Here is a 24,706-nt window from a genome sequence, read left to right on the forward strand (position 1 = left end):
GGCCGTAAGCTGCTTGTAGCACAAATCACATTTTAATTAGCTCGATCCCGACTAACGACCTCCTCCTCTAGGATTACCTGCCAGCGTCCGTCTAATCCTTCCGTCCGCTGTCTCTTCTCCCCTCATTCAAACCTTTTTCCTCCTCCTCCTCTCTGACCTCCTCCCTCTGTCTCAGTTTAATTCTTCATCCTTTTCCTCGTCTTTATCAAACAGAAGGGTTTTTTTCTCATCCCGTCAAAGATGCAACGTTTACATTCTGCACAAATCAGACGTTTTTACTGTTTTCACACTCCACATATTTCATCTCTCCATTGTGCGTTTTCATATCGTACGCAGTTTTCCTTCCATTTGCTTGGCTGCTGGTTTTGTCACATTCTAATAAAGCAGCTGTGCATTTTTCCCCATTTCAATTTTGCCTACTTTTCCATCCATATATTTCAGCATAATGTATCAAGCTGAAATTGTCGGCTGCTATGAGTTTCCTGCTCTCATCTGTTTTATTCTTATTCATGTTCTGTGGTCGCTTTCTGTTCGGGAACTCGTTACGAGTTTTGTTAGGCGGCAACTTTTCTAGATTTGATGAGAAGTGATGCAGAGAATCTTTCAGCAGCTGCTGTAGAGTAACAGAGCGAGAAAGGAAGCGGGCATCATTTTGTATCTGTAAAATATTATATTTCAAAGATATGTAAAAATATATATGTTTAGTACTCTGTAAGACGTACAAGGTTTGATAAAGTCATGTGGGTAGCAGGTTATGGTCAAACAAAGTAAAGCTGGAGACAACAGTGTGTCTTGACAGTGTTACTGATGAATGAATGTTCCCAATAAAAAACAAAATATTTGTTGATGTTGACACCGAGGGGAGGTCGGCGCTTTGCGTCCGGCTCCTCGTCCTCCTGCTGTGTTGTAGGTAGGATGGGAGAAAACCTTATTAACTTTGGAAGGATCCTTATGTTAATACCTTCCAAATAAGTGGATTAGCAGGGGGGTCAGCATAGATTAGCCATCAGTTTTTGTTCAGTCCTGATGTCTCTCCTTCTTGAAACCCCATGATCTGAGCAAAATCCTGCAAAATAAAGGCTCGGGGCCAAATGGGGCCCAACGTCACCGGGCTGTTGACTTCCTGGATGGTGAAGGGGGCAGACCTGACAGAAAAGCCCTCTCTTATGTTTGTCACAGATCTTGTCCAATTACCTTCATCGCTTTTCTTTGCGGTGACCTCCCCCTGCTCTTTGTCTGCTCTCATCTCCTTCCCTCCCTCACAATAAAACAGGAACATCAAAGCTTGTGTTGCTGTGACAACAGGCCCACATGAACCCCATCCAGACCTCCTTTCCCGCTGCCCTCTGTTCACACAGGCTTCCCTAATTGGCTGGATCAGCCAGTGGACTCTGATCCCCTTTCGGCAGCAGCACAGAGCGGTGACTTGGCAGATGAATATGAATTAAGGCCTTTGTACGTCCCCTCTTTCATGGCTGCTCTGCTTCATCTCAGGGTCGAGCCGCCATGATGTGAGGTGGGATGGAAGGCGCAATTTCATGATGATGAACCCAACTGTGGGGCAGACAGAGGTTCGGGTCACGTTGTGGGGTCAAACGGCTCCTTGTGACATCAGAGAAACGACCAGAACAGAAAGAATGGCTTGATTTGGATCTTGCACAGAATGTTCTGAGCAGACGGATGCTGCATTCATTTTGTAAACCAGGGAAGTGTAAGTGGTTAGTCACCTATGTATCTTTTCTTAAAAAAAAATTACTTTGCTGTGCTGAATAACAGATGCATCGTGGCCCTTCAAAGTCATCTTTTGAACAATTCCTTTTAGTTTTAACCCTTTGCAAGCAGGAAAGCTACTTATTTTTGCAAGTTCTCAGTCATCCAGGCCACGGTAGTCTTAAGTGCTTAAGTTGAAGGCTTCAGGGTTGGGGTGACGGTTCTTCAAAGCCCCTCACATGAGAGGTGAAACATTTTCATGAACATACAGTAAGACGTCCAGCTGCCTTCAACGTAACATTCAAGAAAGCTTCTTGAAAAAAAGCAACAAAAAGGTGGCTCACTTTTGGTCTTGTATTTTCTAGGTCGTGTATGGTTGTGTACATATACATGTATGCATGTACACGCAGTCTGTTTGATATTTAATGTTTGCTGCAAGCAGAGTTTCCTTTGAAGAGCCAATTAGGTTTTAGAGAAGTGAAATAATGATGTTCTCAGCTTAACATCTGAGAACATGTACTGCTACATTTCTAAGAACTATCACTAACAGCCTTTCACAGAAACATCCCATTGTTATCTGATAGATGATGGTTTTGCCGGCTGAAATGATGACTATCAACATGCAGCAGATTTTATCTGTAGCTAGCAAGTGCAATATAAGTACTCCTGACTCTTTAGTGTTTCCTGCACACTCTTTTTAAAACAAGGCTGAAGCCAACAACAGCTTTTGACATCTACCACGTCCAGCAGGACAGAAGATATGGGTCTGTTGTTGTTCAGTGTTGCTGTTCCTTGGTTAATTTCTTATGTTTCGTCTTGTTTGTGAAATAACCTGCAGCAATGAACCTTTTCATGTGTTGTAACATATTTTCAGGGCTCATCTCAAACCTGCAAATTTGGAAAATGGCCTCTTGTGTCTACATTGGATCTCTTTGTGGCAGTAGGCCTTTGCTAGTCCTTGGTGTTTCTTTAGAACAGGGGTCTCGAACTCCAGACCTCGAGGGCGGGTGACGTGCAGGTTTTAGATCTCACCAAGGGTCAACACACCTGAATCAAATGATTAGTTCATTACCAGGCCTTTTGAGAACTTCAAGACATGTTGACGAGGTAATTTAGTCATTTAAATCAGCTGTGTTGGATCAAGGACACATCTAAAACCTGCAGGACACCGGCCCTCAAGGCCTGGAGTTCGAGACCCCTGTTTTAGAACATTGCCTGCTGTGCCTTATATTCTAGTTGAATTAAATGTATAGCTCCTATGTGATAAATAACACTGGTGAAACATACATAAGTCCTCAGTCACAGTAGTGTAAAATTAGGACAGCGACCTCCGTATGACCAAGAAAACACAGTAGTTGTGCTGAATTGTTTTTTCCTGTCTGGGGCCGACTGCTAGTAGTTACAGCAACCCACTGGTCACCCAGAGGTTGAGCAATGATCCATGCAGGGACGAAGGCGTGCTGTCCCCTTTGTTTTCCATTTCATCTTACTTTACTATGTGAAAATGATTCAGCTCTGAAAATTGCTTTACAGCCTCATGGACTGCAATCCAGAACTACAAGTTCTGTGAATCTTTGGTCATGTTAGGGATGATCTTTTCATCCATGAGTGTGGCTGCTCCTCTCTATCGGCCCATCACAGCAGGTGCACCATTAGCTGTGTGTGCAACATTTCCTATGAGACATCCTCATAGCAACTCGAACTGAGACAGCAATCCCAGTGAATAAACACTAATTCAGTTTCACAGCAGAAAAACTCAGAGATTCGCACATTTACGCATCTTTATTAACGCATGGATGGTTTGTGATATGACAGTATAATGTGTTGTGTTCTTCTACACGGTGTAAATGTCAGCTATTACACATAGGTTTCAGATGTATATGGAGGAACAGTTTACAGTAAAGCAACTCTCTGCGTAAATCCTGCGCTCCACCTGAGCCTCAGTTCTCAGGACCCAACGTACTTCCAGCAGGATTCATCTTTATGTCATAAACATATTGATTCTTCTTCAGCCTTCTCTCATTTGTCTAAACTACCACGATTTTGTCAAACATGTGCAACACCTGCACACTACGCTATAAATGAGAAATTTTCTTCATTTAAATCTGGTCCAATATGTGTTTGAGAGAATCGTATCTGATGTGTGGATCCTGTGCAGTCGGCTGGTGGCAGCACCGCCCCTGGCGCCACACATCTGATGTAGACGCAAACAGATTTGCAAGTTTGAAGGCAGTTTGAAGTCAAGTTTGAAGGCAGCAGGTCTCCATCTTTGAAGCAAACATGTCAAAAACAAAGAAATCATTTTTTCATTGCCTAACATATAGCATGTATGAGATACCGCCATGCTAGGTGTTAAGGCTGAATCTGAAACAGCATGACAGTAAAAAAAAGAAAAAAGACATGTACTGCACACTGTGCATCACTGTTTGTGATGCAGTACTTATTGTTTTGAAAATCTCCAGTGAAGAAGAGAAGCATATAATATAGTAATAATTTACTGTACGGCTTCACAATTACTGCCACACAGCAGTAGCACTTTCACAGCGGTGAGGATAACAAAGGTTTGTGTTTATTTTGAAGAATATAACTGATATGTAAATCTGCCAGCAGGAAAGATTCCTCTCCAGCTGTCCTATATCTGACTGGGGAGAAAACAAATGTGTAGGTTTAAACTTTAGCTTTAGGTCAGGAAAACTGTGAGAAATTGGCAGATTAATCAGCAGATGTGCATTAAATACTCGGTTGATAAATGTAAAAGAGCAAAGAATTATATGGACTAGACTGTGTGAGTTTAAATGTTTCTCCAAACCACAGGGCTTAAATGTTTTACATGATGCTGTCTGGCACTGTTTACATCAAGATTAATATCCGGGCTCAGGTTTCTGGACTATCCAGAGAAGCTTCCTACAAGAGAAGACTAATCGGTTAGCAAGACATGTCTTAAAAACACCCTACAGAGTTTTTAATGTTACTTATGCCAAGCAGCTCTCACATAATCAGATCTTCAGCAGGTTATGTTCAGAGTTTGGTTTAAAAGTTGGCTAGAAGCAATACACCTCACCTTGGAGAACATATGTTGCAGGTTGCAATCAGGGTTGGGGGGGATGCTCGAGTTTGCCCAGCTATCAGGGTACACTTTGGACAGGTTGGGTCCATCACAGGCCTAGAGTGGCTGAGAAAGTAATAAATCGGGACACCACTGGCTGCAGATGATAAGAACCTTAATATAGACTCATGTGCATGTTACTGCACACTTACATAGACCTTTGAGTTATATGCTGTCCTGCTTCTAACTGTTTTAGCTGGGAGTGCGTGGTCAAGGCAAAAGGGCACACATTAATCACAGTCCACAATCACAATCACAATTCTCCCAAAAGCTTTAGCTCAACTCAAGAGTGATTAATCGTGTATTTTTTGCTTGATGCAAATCCTGTCACTGTAACCTGAAGCTCTAACCATAACCATCTAAACTCTTCAGATCCTGTTTTTCACTCTAATTTTATTTGGAAATTCTGACCAGAAGATTTGATTCATTCATTTGATTCAAAAGACAACAATTTCTCATTTTAAAAGGGTTAGTGATGGGCATTATCCTCACTATGGAGCAGTCAGTTACAATCACTTTTCTTAGTTGATGTGAAGTGGGGAATTTTTAATGCACAGTGCTACACCTGTAACTGACTTGGCAGAGCATGCACCCCATGGCCTGAAAGCTGAACTTCTTCCTGCAGCCTCTTGTGTTTGAGTCCTCCGCAGGGCATTTGCTCCATATCGTTCTCCCCCTCCTTCTCCAGCTTCCTGTCTACTTTTCTCTATCACTGTCAAAGTGCTCTACAAATGAAATTATTAGTCTTTCTTCCTTCTAATTCATTTTCATTTCATTCATTCTCTGAATCACTGCCCACATCACATCTTGCAGGGATTCAGATTCAGTTTTGTGTTCACTTACAGGAAAACAACAGAGCCATCAGAGCTCTGCAGGTTGGATTAAGAAACATCTTCATTTGGAAGAGCCACAGACTCAAGGACCTGTCCTTGTTGTGTGACTGGACTTTGAAAAATAACTTTTATCTTACATCCACATATACTTGTTTGAATGAGCACGATAAGAGAAAATCAAATGGATAGTATAAATGTGTGTTACTACTGACTGGGTACTAGATATGAATCAAACCACAACTTTTGGTGATGGACGCAAACCCAAAAAGCCCACAAACAAGACTCCAAGCTACAGAGAGCCTCTGTTTAGGACCACCAGCACTAAATGGCAAGATTGTCACATGGAATCAGCAGCAAATGTTACTCTGTCTTAATGTGCATTGCTCAGTACTAATAATTTGTAATAGTCTGACGTCACTTTTAAAGAGCTGCTGGGTGACTGAAATGGGAAGTTGTGTTGAAGAGCAAACTTCCAACTTACCTGTTGGTCTACATTCTGACCCTCACCTGCTGTCATGAGCTTTGGGATGGAAACTGATTTAATAAGACTGAATATAAGCCTCCTCTGTATGGTGCCTGGGTACATCCTTAGAGACAGGCTGAGGAACTCAAACACTGGGTTCAGGCATCTGATCAGAATTATGCATCATATATGGCCTTAAAAGACCTTGAAATACCCTAGACAGAGCTGGGATATGTTGCTGAGGAGAGGAACATCTGGACTACCTGACTGCTGCTACTGGCCTGGCATGTATTGGCTGCATAGCTGGATGGCTGGGTGGTTGAAGTAAAAGTACTGGCACACTATGAGTACTGGCACACTAATGCTGTTATTTTTGTTTTTTTTAATATTCTTAGACTTTTTCTCTAAATAAAAACATGTTATCTTTTTTTGAAAACTAAGCATACATGTAGATACAACTCTATGATTTCTATATGAAATCAAACAATGAAGCTAACGGCAACAAGTGTAAGATAAAGCACTGATGCTTCAGTCTTAATTATATGCAGGCATCATATTAGTGTAAACGTATTCTCTGAAAAGCCCTGACATTGACCCTCTCTGCAATCCGTTAGTCCTGTTAATTCAGAGGGACTGGTAGGACTCATCAATCAGGAGCACGTTGAGCGGCAGGTCAGGAAATGCTCAGCTACGTTCCTGGTTTCGTCGTTAATGGGAAACAATATCGGTTTAAGAGAGCGGGTCCACTCTGTGATTTGCCTCTAAGCTGCTCATTAATTACTGAGAGCATTAATCTGCGGGGCTTAATAGGCGATCAAGGGGCTGTAACGTGAAGCAGCAGCATGTGACCGGCACACACCTTAAGCCTCTGTTAATCTATGAGCCGAGAGCCCGCCTCCACCCGTTTAATTCAGAGAAGTTTTCAGTTAAAAGACAAATTGACTGGGTGATGGCACAAGCTTAGAGAGGCCCGTGGCTGGCAACCAAGTAAATTCACTTTAATACTTTCCATCAGTTGGCCTGTTTAAGTTGGGCCCCTGCCCACAACTCAGAGTGTTGTGAGTTGAACTTTTAAATTGAACTTTCGATTCCACCTGATTCTTTTGAACTTTAGCACCAGGTGCTAAAAATTGGTACGTGACATAAACCATGCAACCGTTCCTGAATTACATCTGACCGATCTCCCCTTCAAGGCAATCCTGTCCTGAAACTCTGGAACTTTTGGCACAGCTGCTAGAAGCCCTTTTCTGTCTGCTTGCACTTCTGTGATTTAACCTCTGAACTTTGATCTCTGGATAAGTGTGAGTTCTAAGTGATGTATCACGTCAGGATTTTTTTCTTTTTTGTTTCAAAATATTCACAAGGTTGTGCGCTGTGAAAACACGGTATTACTATATATATATATATATATATATATATATATATATATATATATTTTTTTTTTTTTTTTTTTTTTTTTTTTTTTTTTAACAGATTGCACCATTTCCTGCCTCTTTAGATTTCCACCAAGTGGTCCTACCAAGTTAAACTTGTGTCAAGCTTCAACCAATGGGAGAGAAGAAAATTGTTTCATACTGGGGTGGGGCTTAAGGATTCAGGAACTATAATAATTGTATTTGTGTTACTTTCAGGCAGATCTTGCCTTTCAGTTTTTCTTAATTCCTTCACAGAGTTTCTGAATATCTGTTTTACTGCTGAGGGTTTTCAAAAAATAGCATAGAAAGTTTATTATTGTTGTCTCTGCCTGAAAGTATTTGTGAGGTTAATTCTGTACTAATGGCTAACACTGTAAAGCACTGTTTCCATGGTGATCAGTTCCCACTGGGGGTCAGGACATCAGAAAAACAAAGTTAGATACATCAGGGACATGCAGTGTGTTTACCTGGTGCACTCTCCCCCATTAACACTCTGACATCACCTTGCCACACACAAAACTTTAGTCAGCCTCTGTTCATTAGTTCCCATGATGCAACACTAACCTAGCAACCAGACCTGTGGCTAACTCCCCTGCTGCTTCCACGCTCTCATTGGATAGGTTCCCGGGGGTCATGGCCCAGCGCTGCCCTCCCTGCCGACCGGCCATCTGTCTTGGAGACTCCGCCTTGAAGCAAGCAGAACCCACCAGGAGCAGCTGCCGACACTAACGGAGGTGGTTAACCAGAGCCAGGACACGACGGGAGGCGGCTTTAGCGGAGCCGCTTTTAGCTCGCTTGGAGCTGAAGCAGGCAGTCGCATCCTGTTCAGAGCGGACAGTCGAGCAGTGACTTTGATCTCTGAGATAATCTCATAGGTGTCAGCTTCTGAGATGCCGAGTTCAGTGCAAATATGACAGTAATATCACTGCTACTCTGTGGAAATTACATGATGAAGATAAAAATATGCAGCTATGAATGTTCACAAAAACAAGAAAGCTGAAAAAGCTGCAGCAGAGCCGCATAGTTAAATAAATCCACAGGGAATGCAACTGTGCTAAGGTTAGGCCTCAAGCTCAGTGTACAAATGATGGCTTAGACAAGACATCTATTCAATTCAGTTTTATTTATATAGCACCAAATTAGAACAACAGTCAATTCAAGCTGCTTTGTAAGGTAAAGAATCTACAACAGAAGTAAGAAAACAGTCAAACAACATCCGAACCTCAAACATACATGTGAGCTATTCAGCCTCAGTAACGTGTCTAAACTAAACTTTCAAAATGATCATTTTAGGCATTTATTTCTTTTTGAATATTATGGATATTATTATTTCAAATATTGTTTAATATTATGGCAGTTTTTCCTTAAAACTTTTGCCTGTCAGAACAACCTGGACTTCATATGACCTAATCTACAAAAACAGAACTAATAACAGACATTGAAATATAATAAAACTCAACAATTTGTAATTAGAAACATTTCTAGAAGACAGAAAACTCTAATGATTCATTATTGAATGCCTGAAAACTGTATTCATTTCTCCATAATCTGTTTTTTTTTCCTCTGCAGGAAGGGCTTTCATATTTCAGGTGCTTTTATATTTCATGCCAATAAAGAAAACTCGGGCTGACAGAAAGGACAGTTTGACAGTTTATTCAAGCTGCAGTTTAAGAGCGAAGACACTCAAACTCTGAAGAGAATACAGAGCAGTTCACTGTGCTGAATATTCATGATTATAGCAGTACACATGGCTTCTAAAGCTACTATTTGTTAAAGGTTACATGTCAGCAAATAAACCACTAACTGAGGTAGAGACACTTAAGAAAAATGTGAACAGTTCACCTTCAGAAGACAGAAGCCTATTGTTCATTCAAGGCTCCGTATTCACTGTTATCTGGGAGATAAGCACAGAGTTATTGTGTGCCCATAAATGTATAAACCTGACAGAAAAATGTTAAAGAAAACAAAGTGGTGCTTGTTCAGTTGCACTATCAACACTGATTATGCACAGATATTAAACACAAGACATGCATGTATGTGTTTGTGTACTGTTTTAACTTTAATTAAATAAGTCATCAAGTAACTTCTTCTTCTTCTTCTTCTTCTTCTTCTTTAGAAGTATTTGAAACTTGCTGAAATCCTCTAATCTTCTCTATGTCTTACATGAACTTTTGGTCATACTGGTAATGCCCACAATGTCCCAGAAACCAGTCCCAGTAACATCTAGTTAGGACCTGTTAATATACTCTGAATTACCCTGTAGTTGTTACTGTTAACCCCAGAACCTTTAAGTACCTGCACTGCATATACAAGTTATATTGTATGTATTTAACAAAAGTTGCTTCCAGTAGATCTGTAAGGTCATCTACTTCCATAGATGACCCCAAACATTATAACTGCATTATTAAGGTAGTTATGAATTGCATTTGCTAAGACTAAGTGTTGAATATAATGTTTGTTTCCTCCATTTGCATGCTAATCATGTTACAGTGCTGATTTAAAGTCTTCCTAGGGAAGCACGTTGGCGTAACAGCCATGATATTGTTAACAATATTCTCTCCTTCTTCCTAAAAGATACTGTAAATCCACTGGGTCTATTTAAGTCACTCTTAACAACCATCCTCAGTGACACCTGGAACCTTTTGAAGGATCTCAAGTTCCTTATGAGTAACCTTTAAAAGTCTGCCTCATTTACTGTGCATACCTAAAACTGTCATGGATCTGTACTTCCTAAAAGCTTATGTGCCGTCTGAAACTCCAAGAAGGTTTAAATTACACCCGAGCAACCACACCACAACACAAACTAAGAACTCTTTCATAGAAAACCACCTAAATCACCCTAAATGTGGCAGCAAATGCTTTACATCTCTGCTAACTGTAATTCACAAGAAGTCAGACCTCTCTAGTGCCTTTAACAACTTTAAGAGACAGATTTCAGTTGCCTCTGGCTGACTTTCAGAACCCGCTCTTCCAGCAATCTTTAGTATTCATATATGAAATATCTGGAAGGTCACCGAGACTTCAGCACAAAACCAATGTTCTCTGTGACCTCAGGTATGTAGTAGTTGTTGAGCTTTGCTTCTCCTATGAAAACAGTTGAAATCAGGACTATAGAACCTCTATGCAACTATGTGCACATCTGTAACGTTGACCCTTAAAAGCACTTCAGCAATAACTTTTTTATTATTGATAAATGTACCTGTGACACATTGGGACCTTTTATTACATTTTGAGTTAACACTGAGACATTTGAGTGATTCACCGAAGCTCCTCTGAAGGATTTTAATACACACATGAGCCCTGCAACCTTTAAGCATCTCCTACTGACAGCGTAAATTATATCAGGAACATTTTTCCCCCACAAACATCCAACTGCAATTTAAAGTCTCTAAAACATTCTTCATTCTTTAGCATTAAGGCCAGATTTATAATTCTCTCAGTGACCTAAACCTTTACACCTCCTCCCAAAAGAAATCACAAAGACCTCTAAAATCTTTAAAATGATTCCTAAAACTCGTGCTGTGTTTTTAGTGAAGACCAAAACCTTTTTAGTTACTTCTCAAACATCTTAAACCACAGCTGGAACCTTTATAAGTAACCCTAAAACATCCCAACGACCCCTGAAATCTATACAAAGAGGTCTGGCGGTTCCAAATTTGGCCAGAGTACTGGTTCAGTCAACATGGTGGGAGCACATACGCACAAAGAGGCAGTATCTATATCTCACTACAACACCGGCAAAATAATCCAATCATGGACACAGTGTGCGTGTGCTGCAGCTCTCAGCATCCTTGCTGTTGTACATCAGTCGAATGCTGGCCCAGCTCCGATTTACAGCTACTGCCAAACACTCACAAACACACACACACATAAACACACACCTTCTTGTGTAGTGTACAGCGGCCACCCCAGATAAGCTCAAATAAACAACAGACCTGGAAAAATAAATCCGCACCCCCCTCTCCCTCCCTTACTCCCTCCCTGGGGACAAGAGAGGGCATCCAACGAATGCTGCCTGTTACTATAAAGCTTCTTGACATCGCATCACAAACACACACGCACACGCACACACAAAACACACTCTGCGATACAAACAAGAAACAGAATGGGAGGTATAGTTCCACAGGGAGGGATCACCTCTTCTATCGCTCCACACACTCCTTTTATCTACCAGCTAATGAGGAGCAGATATATACACACACAAACACGCACACATTTAGAAACCGACAAACACACACACGCATACGCACTCAAGAAGCTACATGAATACACACACCTCCTCAGGACCATGGTTTCATCAGTGAGTGTCCCACTTCTAAACTATGGACCGCTGCTTACATCATTATGTACTCTTCTGGATCTGCCTGTGTGTGTGCATGTGCACGTGTGTGTGTGTGTGCACGTGTGCTGTGCATATGTGCTCTGTACATGTGCGCGTGGTGTTCATCGCAGAAAGGCTTTGAACGTGCAGTCTCTTTCCTCAGTATGGAGTGCTGTAACACTACATGCTTTAATGAGTGTGCGCATGTAGAGAAAGTAAAGTTGTGTGTTTGTGGATACAACAGCATCTCTATGATTAGCCAGTAAGTGGTTTTTTTGCAAAGTAAGCAGTTGCTAAAACAGTAAATGAGCTGCCGTTGTGTACGCCGACACTACAAATACACAATGATCTGTGTAAAAACTTTTTTCCCCCCTCCTGAAGGATTGTCGTAGCCTCCTCACTAATCCACCGAACCATCTTAATGAATTCTTAATGTCTTAAACCCTAAACAAGCCTCCTCTTATTAATCCCACCACAGCACCATAAAACCTCAGAACACGAGTTCTGGAACATCCTCCATGATTCAATGACTTACGTCCTAAAACCTCTATTTAACAGTATGGATGCGCTCTATATGGACACAGCTTCCATGACTGAAAAGTGCAGCCAGTGCAATCTTGCATCCTGCATTCTTTTTCATGGCCAGCAGGGGACCAATGCTGTCATTAAAACAATACATCGGCTTGTATATAAAACTATGATAAAAAGGCCGTACTGCTGATAGTTCCTGATTAGTTTATGTCTTCAATAGCCATTTTTAAGTCTAAATGAATGCAGCACAATGTATGATGGATATTTTCTATCTTATTATTATGTAAATAATCAGAATAACATTCATCTCTTTAAAATATCCCTGCACAGCTTGGGAATTAATAATTTCACATTGGTTGAAAAGTTAGATACAACATTTCATTGGACTATATTTAACAATGGTACCCTTTTTTGGTATTTTACAGGGTTTTGTGATATGCAGAAGGGACTGACATCACTTTCTCTCCTGTTATGGGTGAAATGTAAACCTCTCAGAGGTTTGCATGGATTATGTTAAAGGGTACTGGGATTATAGTGCTTCTGTCAAGGGAAATTCCAGAGTTTCCAACATTACGTGAACAGAGAGTAGAGAGCACTGTTTAACAGGAACAGAACACAGCTCATGGCACCTCAGTGACCCTTAGAAACTCCCGAGTGATCCAAGAAGTCCAATGACTGAACCTTGAAGCCTCTTTAATGGGTCATGGACATCCTAAATGACTCCTAAAGCGCCTCTAGTGAGCACTTGAATCTAAAACCTGACTCCATGATCCCTCCAGCCCCTCAACCTCTGAGCCTTAATCAAAACATCCTGCCACCTCCTCAAGAAACCCACCCAAACCTCCAAGAAACCTGTAGAGCGGTCTCTTAAACTTTATGTACTTGTTTTTTTTAATTGTGGCTATTTTCTTTACGGTATCATTTTTTACTTTTACTTTAATCCTACAGTCAGTTTCAAAATAGTGATCCTAGTTCCCCGTTTTTATATTCACAAAGAACTTAAACTGAAGAGTTTATTTTTGTTGGAGAAGTGCTCTGAGCTGCTGAACACTGAGTACTGATGCAAATCTCTGGACCTTTGGACATAAAGACTTCACAAGTTTGAGAAGAAACTAAAAATAATGTGCATTTCCAGAGACTACTGTTCTGTCCTGGGAGTTTCTGACAGACTTGTGGAGGACTGTTGGCCCCCTCATCATTACCCACTGGAGAGATGATGGAGGAGGAAGAATGAGGAGGAGGAGGAGGTGGTGGGTAGAAAAGAAGGGAATGAAGATCCCTGAGAGCAGAGGCCTCTTGTAGGAGGGCAGGAGGAGGGAGGGGGAGACAAATGGAGGCGATAAGCTTCACTAAGGCGAACACATGAACTCTTCTACTCACCTCCATTTCTTTAAATCAAAATATGTTATCAATTTTACATTAAGGATACTTTTCTTAAATCTTTTTTTTCCCTTTCTTCTTTTTGCCAAATCACACTTTGATTGCTTTTAAAGCTGTTTTAGAATGAAAATCCATTAAATCCATTTGGTACACAGAAGAATACGCAAAACTAAAACTGACAGGTAATATCAGGGTTTTTGTTCACATTAAAGATTTGTTAAGACTTTCAAAGGTGTAAACGGTGTGTGCAAAACATGTTTCATAAATAAATAATAAAGTACAGACTAGTAAGCAGTGCTACAACAATGCTGACAGCAAATACTGTATGTTGTGTAACGCTGTGAGGACTCGGTCTTTGTATTTTCATTTATTCTGCATTCGCTGTTTTGCTAATTAGTTTTCCAATTTCTTCTGTCTGTTTTATCATTTACGGTAAAGCACTTAATGTCAGCGCCAAACTAAATAACCACTTGTTTTTCTCACATTTAAAAACGCTTGTTTACTTACAGTATCAGCACTGCAGGAGCACACAGTTTAGGTTTATCAAAGTTTTATTTGGTGTAAGATGCACAAATCGTCCACAGAGGTTTACAAGACTGTGTTGTCCTTTTTACCCTTTTATCAGAGTGACTTTAAAGTGTCATCTGATCTAAGATGCACTCTGCAACCAGTTAACAGTTGCAAACAGCCAAATGTCAAGATCTGACTTTTATTATCTGGTTTTAAGTCATTTCTGTGTGTGTTCACTCACAAAAAAAGGAAGAGGACACAGCAACAGTTTGCAAACACTTCTGCAGATTACTCACCAATCTGTTCAGGTTTACATATATTACTGGAATTGAAATAATAAACGAAGCTTGAGCAGAAGTCTGACTTTGGCATGTTTAACTCGGCTAAACATGCCGGTGCACACCGTGTGTCGGTGCTTTGTGCCCACATCCCATGAAGAGATTCCCATATTTGTATAGAAATGATCTCTCCCCGTGAGCTCAGACTGATCTAACTCATAACACGTGTGTTAACAGAAGTGGAGCGGAGCAGCTGAAGTCATCCTGCATACTGAACATTTTCTGTGTTTTCACTGTTTTATCTGGAAATCAAACTGGTGGCTGATTAAGAGCCAAGATAGAAAACCTCGCTAACATTCGCTCTCTCTCTCGTGTGTGAGTGTGTGTTGTGCAGCGATTACTACAGCTCTCAGACTGATGCAATCAGCAGCTAAAGAGGTTGAGTGTATGTGTGTGTGTGTGTGTGTGTGTGTGTAAGTACCCAAATACAGAATGTTTGCATGTGGTTTCATCTAGAGAGATGAATGCACCACACACACACTTCATAAATCACTTTTTATCCGGCAATATCAGTGTCAGGCAGCAGATTCCTCTCTCTCTCTCCGTCTCGCTCTGACTTTGTACTTTTCTCCTCAGCTTTTTTTTATGCCTTTCTTTCCTTTATCTCCACCTTTTTATCTCTTACCTCCGCTCTCTCTCTCTCGCTCTCCACTTCTCACCACAAACACACACATGCATTCAAATCCCACAAACTGCACCCTCTTCCCTTCCCCTCTGCTGTTCACTCAGTTTGCTTTTTCTCCTCTTTCCATTTGTCCATCACACATAGGAAGTGGGTGCATTAGCAGAGCAAAGACGGCCTGATGGAATTAACGTCCATTATCGGACCATTTACAGGATGGAGAGCGGGATTAAAGAGGAAGAGGAGGACTGAAGTGATTGAGATCTCACCACATCGGGCGGTGTTTCTGCTCTCAGCTCTGCAGAACAAACCACAGTCTGTTTGAAAGCATGTTTGTGTTGTCTGTGGGGCCGTTTGGTCACAGCAGGAAAGAGGCAAGTGTGATAGGATGAGGTACTTGCTTACTTATCGCTTAAGGTGATAACGAGTCTAAAATTATTTTTATCATTGTCCTCCAACGCTTTTAAAAGACTTCAGGCAGTATTCTGTCAAGTTTGCCTCTTGGTGCTTTTGGTCTTTTTTGACTGTTTTTCAATTGGCATTTACATGCTCATCGAGAAAAATCAATGATGTTTAAAGACATTTAAAGATAATTCAACTACATTAAAAAGGAGCTCTGTATGTGTTTTAAATCAGATAAGCAGAGAAACCAAGAGATACATGTTTTTTCTTTTTCCAATTTGATGATAAATGGAAAAAATGCAGATAAAAACAGTGAAACGTACTGAGCGTGTACAAGGTTCAATTCTATTTTATTTATATAGTGCCAAATCACAGTAACTGTTGCCTCATGGTGATTTATACTGCAAGGTAAAGACCCTAAAATAATACAGAGAAAACCCAAACAACACCCTATGAGCAAGCATTTGGCAACAGTGGGAAGGAAAACCCCCCTTTTAACAGGAAGAAACCTCCAGCAGAACCAGGCTCAGGGAGGAACGGCCATCTGCCGTAACCGGTTGGTGAGAGAGAAGGAAGACGTTTATGTTAAATACAGCCAGAGATTAATAATAACTAAAAATTAAATGCGAATAAACAAATACAGTTAAAAAGGTGAGTGAAGGTGCATCATGGTAATCAGCGTAAAGCTATTGCAGATTCAGGTTCACCTGGTCCAGCCCTAACTATCGGCGTTATCAAAAAGGAAAGTTTTAAGCATAATCTTAAAAGCAGAGATTGTGTCTGGTTCCCAAATCCAAACTGGGAGCTGGTTCCACAGAAGAGGCTGAAGGCTGAAGGCTCTGCCTCCCAAGTTCAGTGAACTGTTACTGACCCATGTTTACTGTGGCCCGTTGTGCTTTATCCAAGACATACTTGAACATGATGTGTCACTGGTGACCTCTGGGATGTTAGAGGTTAACATTCTGGTGCAGAATGACCACAGCTCACAGGGAACAGATGGTCTACTGTGAGCCCAGTCCTGGAAGAACAGTGTCATATGTCATGAGTATCCAGTTTATATGCGGATTAAGTCCAGATTATATTACTATATGTGGATAATCCATCTACAAAGACAAGAGGAAAAGGAACCAAGATGCATTAAGGACAGGCTGCAATCCCTCAGAGCCATCGTGGCCATGCGTGATGTAAGCGCCACTCTTTACTATGTGCTGTGGAGCGATGCTTCTATGCAGAATCCATGCTTGAATTCAACTAGTTCCATATAGACAGAGGATATGTTCGATGTTTCTGTAATCTGCTATAAGAGTATTTGTATAAGCACAAGAGACAGTTAACTAACAAGGGTAAAAGAACTGTAATCAAATGATGCAAAACGCTAAAAAGAAAACATGTTTGAGAGCAGACAGTCATTTCCTCCAGCTTTCCATCAATCTGTCTGAAGCACTTGAGATGTGACCGATCAGCAATCAGCCACACAGCTGACTGATCAATAGAGTCTGCAGGAAGACAGCAGGACACATCAAAACAGCCTGCTAAGGACACAGAACAAAGTGTACGGCCCGGCACCAATGCTCAGTCACTTCCTAAAAAACATAATCTGGAAAACACGTGCTGCCAGTTGGTCTAGTTATTGCTTGATTAACTATTTAATGTTGAACCTTAATTACATCCAGCTGCATATGATATACAGAGTCTGCGTTTTGAATCTGTGGTGCGCTAATTCCCGCAGACAAAAATCGCTGGAATTTTGAACGGAGATTTGCTGGACAAAGCCGAGCGAGGGGATGATCTACTCACAGATGGAAAGATAAGAAAAAAAGAAGGATTTTGTTCAAATAAATGATCTGTATGGAGCTCGGCTTATCGTAGCAACGGAGGCTGAAGTTTTAGAATCGGGCTGAGAGAAACAGAGCGAGAGTAAAGTGTATCTGTAGTGGTGTGTTAATCCTCTGTAATCTGTTGGCCTCTCTGCTAGAGCAGCGCACACACTCAGACACACTTCCTCAGGAAAATACCTGCAGCTAAAACATGTTTGACCATCAAAGTGGAAGATTGTACAACACCATCATCCCCTCGCACACTGCAACTCACACACAACATCGCCCTGACCTCATTCCTCTGTGTACGGGCAGATACAGAGCCACTTACACACTCTCCTGCTCTCTATCGCTATCTCTCTCTCTCACACACACACACACACATACACACACACTGGGTGGCAGTAGCCTGTGGGCGTGCAAGCAGCTGTGAATAATTGTGTTTACAGATGGTATATGTACGACCTGTGGGTTGAGAGAGAGAAAGAGCCAGAGTTGGTCTTCTCGCCCTCACAAAAGCAGACGGGGATGGCATTTAAACTGAACCTCACTCTCCACCCCCCCTCCTCTCTCTCTCTCCCCCCGCTTTTTATTCCTTGCCAGTTTCAAACATTTCACCTGAGTTAGCTTAATTGGCACAAGTGTTAACGAGGCGTTGAGAGCCCGAGCAGAACAATGAACGGTGACATAAGTTTTAAAAAAAGATGGCGGTGTGTTTAAATGTGTGACTAATGAATAATTTGGGTCTATAAAATGAAGCACTTTATTTATACCTGAGGGAAACTGGGCTTTAAACACTAAAAACCAACAGTTACGGTGTATCATGATCTCAGTGAAATATAGGACTGAAGCACGGAGCAAAAATCAGATGGGAATTAGATTCTCAGCAGCAAAGATGTGTAATTATTTCTCAGGAAAGCCTCAGAATGCTGTTATTCTATTTAATGATTTGGCATTTCTTTACTTCATATGGATAAGCAAGTTTTTTTCCTTGAATCAATATACAGTAGAAACACAGGGCTGTGGATAGTAAATGTGCATAATTTTATGTAATTGACTTGTTTTATGGCCATACTAAAGTAGCTGCACCCAAAATACAGTATTGTACAGAGCTAATGAGAATAATCACCCCCGGCCTGCAGGTGAAGTCAGAATCAGCTCATCCAAACATGAAGTCACTTTTTCCATCCTCCTTTACTTTTTCTGCTCACCATTTATCGCTTTGGCCTGCGTCTGACCGGTAATTTGTCCCTCGTCATGTATCAAACACGGCAAAGTGCGGTGCTCTAATAGGTGCAGGAGGAATGATTAAGAATTGTGTTGATTTTTAATGCCTACTATGGCTAGCTGCCATGTTACGAGCAATGCCACTGCTTGTTGCTGGATTATAACACAGTTAAAGCATAAAAGACTCATTCAGCATGTTCAGAAAGTCGTGCTGAATTTCTTCACAGCTGCCATAATGAGCGGCTACAGCTAAAGCTAACATCACTGGTACACGTAAAATATACATCATTTGAATTTATGATGGTTTACAAGTCAAATAATTAAATAAATTAGAACATTTTGAAAAAGAAAAACTCTCAGGTTTCCTTGAACATAAATATTAGTACCCACATACAAACTTGATTTATATATAAATCTGAGATGAGTCAATGTGCTAACATCATGGTAATACAAGCTAAACGAGGCTAATATTGGGAACTATTTAGCATTTAGTGCTAACAGGGCACATCAAGTCTGTTTACAGTCATCAGTATCAAGGTAGCGCCTTAACTAACTGCTTCAAGAGTTGATGTTTGGATGGACCACTGTGATCCCACCCATTGGATTATGCATAAAGCCAATGAGCATGAGTTCCATATTGAACATGCATAGCCTGGATAATCCTCAATTCTGGGACATGGAATTATCAAAAATTTTAAATGGACTAATTGTTTTATTAAATATGATTCGAAATGAGGAAAAGTAAAGACAAGAAAGTGTCTAATAAGGTCAGGGCCGAAGGCTCATACACCCCTCAAACTGGTCTATGGACTGGAAGTCTTTTTGCAAACACAGATACCATCCCCTGATGGCCACTGCACAGAAATTGCCCTCATTTTTCAGACCTGAAAGTTACAACACTTTACACCAACTACTGTCAAGTCATGCACTTACCTGAATTTGCTGTGTAGGACTGTGACTGACGTGCAAGCTGCTGCTATTTCTATAACGCTTGGAAGTTGTAATACTGAATTTAACAACAGTTTAACACATGCACGGTGCTAAATCTGCAATTTTTAGCTAGCTAACAGTAGAATAACAGCAGGTGTTGATGATACATCCTCCCTCCCTGTCTCCCACACAACTACGATGTGACCATGCTAGGTAAGTGCTTCACACTCTGCTGGCGCTTTGACGGTTCAGAGTTCTCCGTCACAAAAAGCACTCCGTGTAGTTGCACTCGGTTATGGGAACATACTCGTGCACTAAAAATAAGTGTAAGTGTGGAAGTAGATCAGTTGAGACAACATATAAATGCTGCCTCGTTTGTTTCTACCTGTCAGTATTATCAAGTTATTTTTATAGCTCTGTTTAGAGTTTCTATGTCAAAGGTACAAATCTTACAGTCAACACGGTGATGCTGTGGTAATAATGTGGGTCACAATGTGCCAAGTTTACGTTTAGCTGTTAGCATATTACAAGTTAACATAATCCATCCAGCGTTACTTTTCATACCTGATGTTATTTGATTTTGAGATGAGGTAATATCCTTACCATTATGTAGAATAGTATGATCCCCTTATTTATCACTTTAAATATTTCATCGTGCTTTACAAGTTACGATAAAAACACTACAGCACATCGTGTTCAGCTGGAGGAACGCTAACATCGTTAGCTTCAGTAAACAGTCTACAGCTAACAGGCTCAGACTGATACACTCACAACCTGTGAGGACTATAAAGATATTCAGAGCTGGTTTTCTGTAAAAGATAAACAAGGGACGACATATATATGTATATAGAAAGAAAAATCAACATGCTAACATGATGACAGGTTGACAAAATGCTAACTAGTGAAGTCAGAGAGCAGAATATTGTGTTAGCTATTCCCTGTTAGCCTCCCTCTGCGGATCTATAAATGCAGCTGATAGAGGGTTGGACTCGGTATGATTTACATAATTGGGATGTTAATTCGTTAAGCCGTGGGACTTGATTATGTTGCATATTGATTGTGTTGTGCTGCTGTGAGGTCACACACCTCTTTAACGAAGGTATGCGCAGCGCAGGGAATTGTGGGAATTTGATTAAATATATTCGCCATTAACATTCCTGCTGACATGCCGCGTTTTGACACACAGGGCAAGCGAGGTGTGTGTAATGAAAACAGTTATAATGTGTGAGAAACCCAGCGGTGCTGATATGCTTTTAGTCGTGCGCCTGTGTGTGTTTATATATGTGTGCAAATGTGCCTCTGCTTCCTACTGGGTTGATGGATGGATGGAGGAGGTGACAAGAGGAGTAGAGGGAGGGGAAACTCCACCTGGTCTTACCGTTCTCCGGGTGCTCCATCTCGCCAATGCTGCCATCAGGTGTGGTCCGCTCGTAGTGGTCCTCCGGCAGAGCCAGAGGCCCGATCCGCGGCCCCGACGATGACTTGGAGCTGGGGGTCTCTGACTCCTCCAAGCCGCTGTCGTAATAGCTGTGCTGGGATGCGTCCTGCAGATCCTGCGCCTGATTGGCCGTAGAGAAGGTCACTCGACGGTGGGGCAGCTGTGATTGGATGACAGAGGGAAAGCGACAGGGTTAGTTTCGTTTCTGAAACATTTAAGGTGAATCACTTCGAGTTAGTGTTGTTTATCCGTTTGATCTGATGCAGCTTAAATGATTAGAGACATCAAATAGAAGCTGGACTGTAAAAATAACCTTAAAACAGTCATTTGCTCTATTCTCACTTCAGGTTCTACTTTGATTCTGCACCTCACACTTGTCAACTTTCATCTCATCACATTTTAAATCTTTGAATCATCTCTTCTCAGCGATGTTATCTGCAAATGCTTTAGCGTTAAGCTAAACCGGCCTTTTAACAAAGAACAATTGATGAGATTAAAGTGTTTCCAGTTTATTGCACTCAGTAACGTCACATAAATTCAGCAGCCGCAGTCAATAAAGGTTTTAACAGATATGAACTTTTTCATATCTGTCTTTTCTGCTCTGTGCTGCTGTCGGCTGCTCCAGAAGAAACAATGTGCTGGTCTTGCACCGCGCCACGCCAAAGTTCTCAGTTTATTTTTTCTGACAACAATTCAAAAGAAAGTAATTCGCTTTGATTATTGAAATAACAAACTAGCAAGTAATTTCTAGAATGTGCAATAAAATCACCGAATGTAATTCCATCACACAACACTCGGTCAAGACTGTGGATGTTGCTAAAAGGCTACGTTCACATCATTCCTCCACAAAAGCCAAAGTCAGAAGCAATTTCAGACAAGTGCTTTTCCAGTGAATAACTTTGAGATTCTCACAGACCAACTGCCATTAACCCAAACATCTCTGCTTTCACGCTCGGTGAAAATGTGTCCAGTTCTTTTTTGGCCATTGCAGTTAAGGTGGCAGTGCAGTGAGTGCAACAAATAAACCGGCTCCTGGAGTCATCTACAGAAAAAGCAGATGGAATAGAGAGATGTACAGGAGCAGGGCACAAACCCGAGTCAACCTCTGAAGAAATTTAAAAAATTGAAAGAATCAGGATGCTACAAAGATCTTATTAAAATATAGGCTGCAAGTATACAAGACTGATTATTTAAAATATGTGGGTTACGTTTCATTCTGCACATTATTAAACCTAAATAAAATAAATGGTTTTGTTTGCTTTGTTATGCATTTTCTGCTCGCGCGTCCTCAAGTTTCCTTCCACTGACTGGCGTCTGTAATGAGACATCAGTATTAATAAAAGCAGCGGGCTGAACACACACTTAACTGCTCCATTTACTGTGTGTTTTCTGGGGGTGGAAGGTAACTGTCTGACTTGTGCGTTTGATGGTTTTGTAATTAAAATACAATTAGCCTCCCTATAGCGCTGTGGGGACGCTTGCCACCGCTCACACACAAACACACATTGTGCAAATACACCGAGTGCTGCCAAACAAACTGTCCTAATTCAAAAAGGCACACAATGCACGGTCAAACATTTCAATCACACGCATCTGACCAGCCAGGCTGATAAAAAGCAACATCCCTGGCTTGGCACATACTCTGTCACCATGGCAACTGGCCCCTATCAGGACCCTGAACCAGTAAAACCAGCAGATCCGTGCTCATCACGCAGAAACAGTTTTTTTAAAACCTTTATCGCTACTTTTTTAAGCAGCTTTTTTCCCCCTTGCAGATGCTGACAGGTTCACTGCCTTACTTTAGACTGACAAACTGTCCTCCCTTCCAGTTTCAAACCAGTAACCAAGTGGCGATCAGACTGCATCTTAATCCTGCCAATTGCACTTTTAATTTCCGTCTTAGTTGAGAGACTTTAGCTCACCAGCCACTTTCTCTGCTGTTTGAATTCTAAATAGCATGAGTGGCTCCACTACAAGGATTTGAAAATGTGTGTAAATGTTCAGCAGGCAGGTAAAAGCGGCTGAATTAATGTCAGAATGATGGAAAATGTTCAAAACTCAACCCGCGGTGGAGCTGTCCTTTAAACTGTGTGGCCACAGTGTGCTGTCAAGGCATCAAAAGCCCCAGATCCCCGGTGCTTCAGGCGACGGGCTCCTCTCCAGGTAAACACATTCAAATATTCAGTAATAACCGGACTCGCTGCAGATCTGTACAGTCACACTGGCTGTCTTTTTTCCCAATATAATCCCTGAAATGGTGGAGCTCAGTGAGGCTGCTATTTGTAAAGCCAAATTCTACCTAAAAATGTCACCATATCCATTTTTGGTTTCTCTGCATCTTCTCAGTCTTATTCACCCTGCCACAACGAAGACTTCCTATGAAATTATTTGATTTTTGGGTTTTTGTGATGGTGGCATGAACCCAGAGAATACAAATAATCTTCTAACCTTATGCTGATGTCACTCTGACTTGAGTAATATAGACTTAAATAGGTCTTGAGAGGTTCTTTTACTCCCATCTGAATTACCAACCATACCGACATCACTGACAAGACAAAACCCTCGGGCCTCAGACCAGTACTGGTCCGCAAGTTGTTTTGTACCGGGCCACGAGAGTTGAGGCTCGGATGTGAAATTGATTGTTTCAGAGTTTTTATCGGTTTTTAGAGTTATTTTTTAATCGTTTTTATCGTTAACTCGGTTTCTCTTGGTCTTCTCCCTTGTGCTATGAATAAATCTTCTTTTTTTGGTACCTGTATTGGTTTTATTTTGTTGTATTTATCCGCTACACCTTAAAGGCCGTAAACTGGTCGGACATAAACTGGTCCATGGCGCAAAAAAGGTTGGGGACTGCTGCTCTAACCTATCCCATAGCCCACTTTGGGGGCTGAGGTACATTTCATTAGACTCCAAATACCCTAAAGATTATAACTGAGATGTGTTAGCTATAGAGTAAACTCTTAAAACAACAATAACGTCAGCAAAAGCACTGATTTCAGCCGAGGATCGTGTATATACAGTAATGTCTTGAGCCACCCATCATGTCTTTATATTTTGCTTCCAAAGAGCCAAACTTTCATGGAAGTCTTCTAAAGTGGTCTTGAGCGGTAGTTCTCCAGGTTTTCTGTCAACCATTTTCAGTCCAATCCATTTTCAGAGGGATTACTTTCTTGTTTTTTAACGTAACACTCACTGAACACTGCGAATCACTCCAGTATAAAAAAAGACAGCTAAGGGATGAACCAGTGCTGTGTCTAAGCAAAAACCTTTTGATGTAGAGGCCAAATCCAGGGTGTTTACATGACTCAAAAGAACAGGAACATTTTAGATCAGTGTGAAGAATATTTCAGATGAGCAAGTTACAGATAAATACACATCACCAATGTTTCATTCCTCTCTTTTAGTCGGGACTTACTTTACATGGAAATGAGTTTTGTGAAAAACACCTGTTACATCCTGGGACTTGCTGCCTGAAGTGTTGGAGAGACATCACAGTTTTGGAAAATGGTTTTGTGGACTCTGATATAAAGAATACGCGATCTGTCAGGCTGATAGAACTTATTATTTAATTTTTATTTCATAAGTGGTCTTCAGTTATTTTCTTCCCTGTCTCAGCTCCTACCTGAGACCCTACGGCGTCAAACGGGCATGTCTGAAAAAGCT

General features: G+C 41.1%; 1 protein-coding gene across 4 annotated transcripts in view; it reads right to left on the bottom strand.

Moving 5' to 3' along the window:
- Positions 1-24,706, bottom strand: part of LOC102779569 (protocadherin-1-like) — a 219,811-nt gene that overhangs the window by 86,283 nt on the left and 108,822 nt on the right. For 3 of the 4 annotated variants that reach the window (XM_006797627.3, XM_035910670.2, XM_006797628.3), the window contains exon 4: positions 20,984-21,203. In XM_006797627.3, the coding sequence (XP_006797690.1) occupies positions 20,984-21,203 (220 nt within the window). Of the gene's footprint in view, positions 1-20,973; positions 21,204-24,706 lie in introns of all 4 variants that reach the window. The other variant, XM_035910671.2, reaches the window with a different exon arrangement.

The sequence above is a fragment of the Neolamprologus brichardi genome, chromosome 2 (assembly GCF_056152115.1).
Source record: "Neolamprologus brichardi isolate AB-2024 chromosome 2, ASM5615211v1, whole genome shotgun sequence".
NCBI classification, from domain to species: Eukaryota; Metazoa; Chordata; class Actinopteri; order Cichliformes; family Cichlidae; genus Neolamprologus; species Neolamprologus brichardi.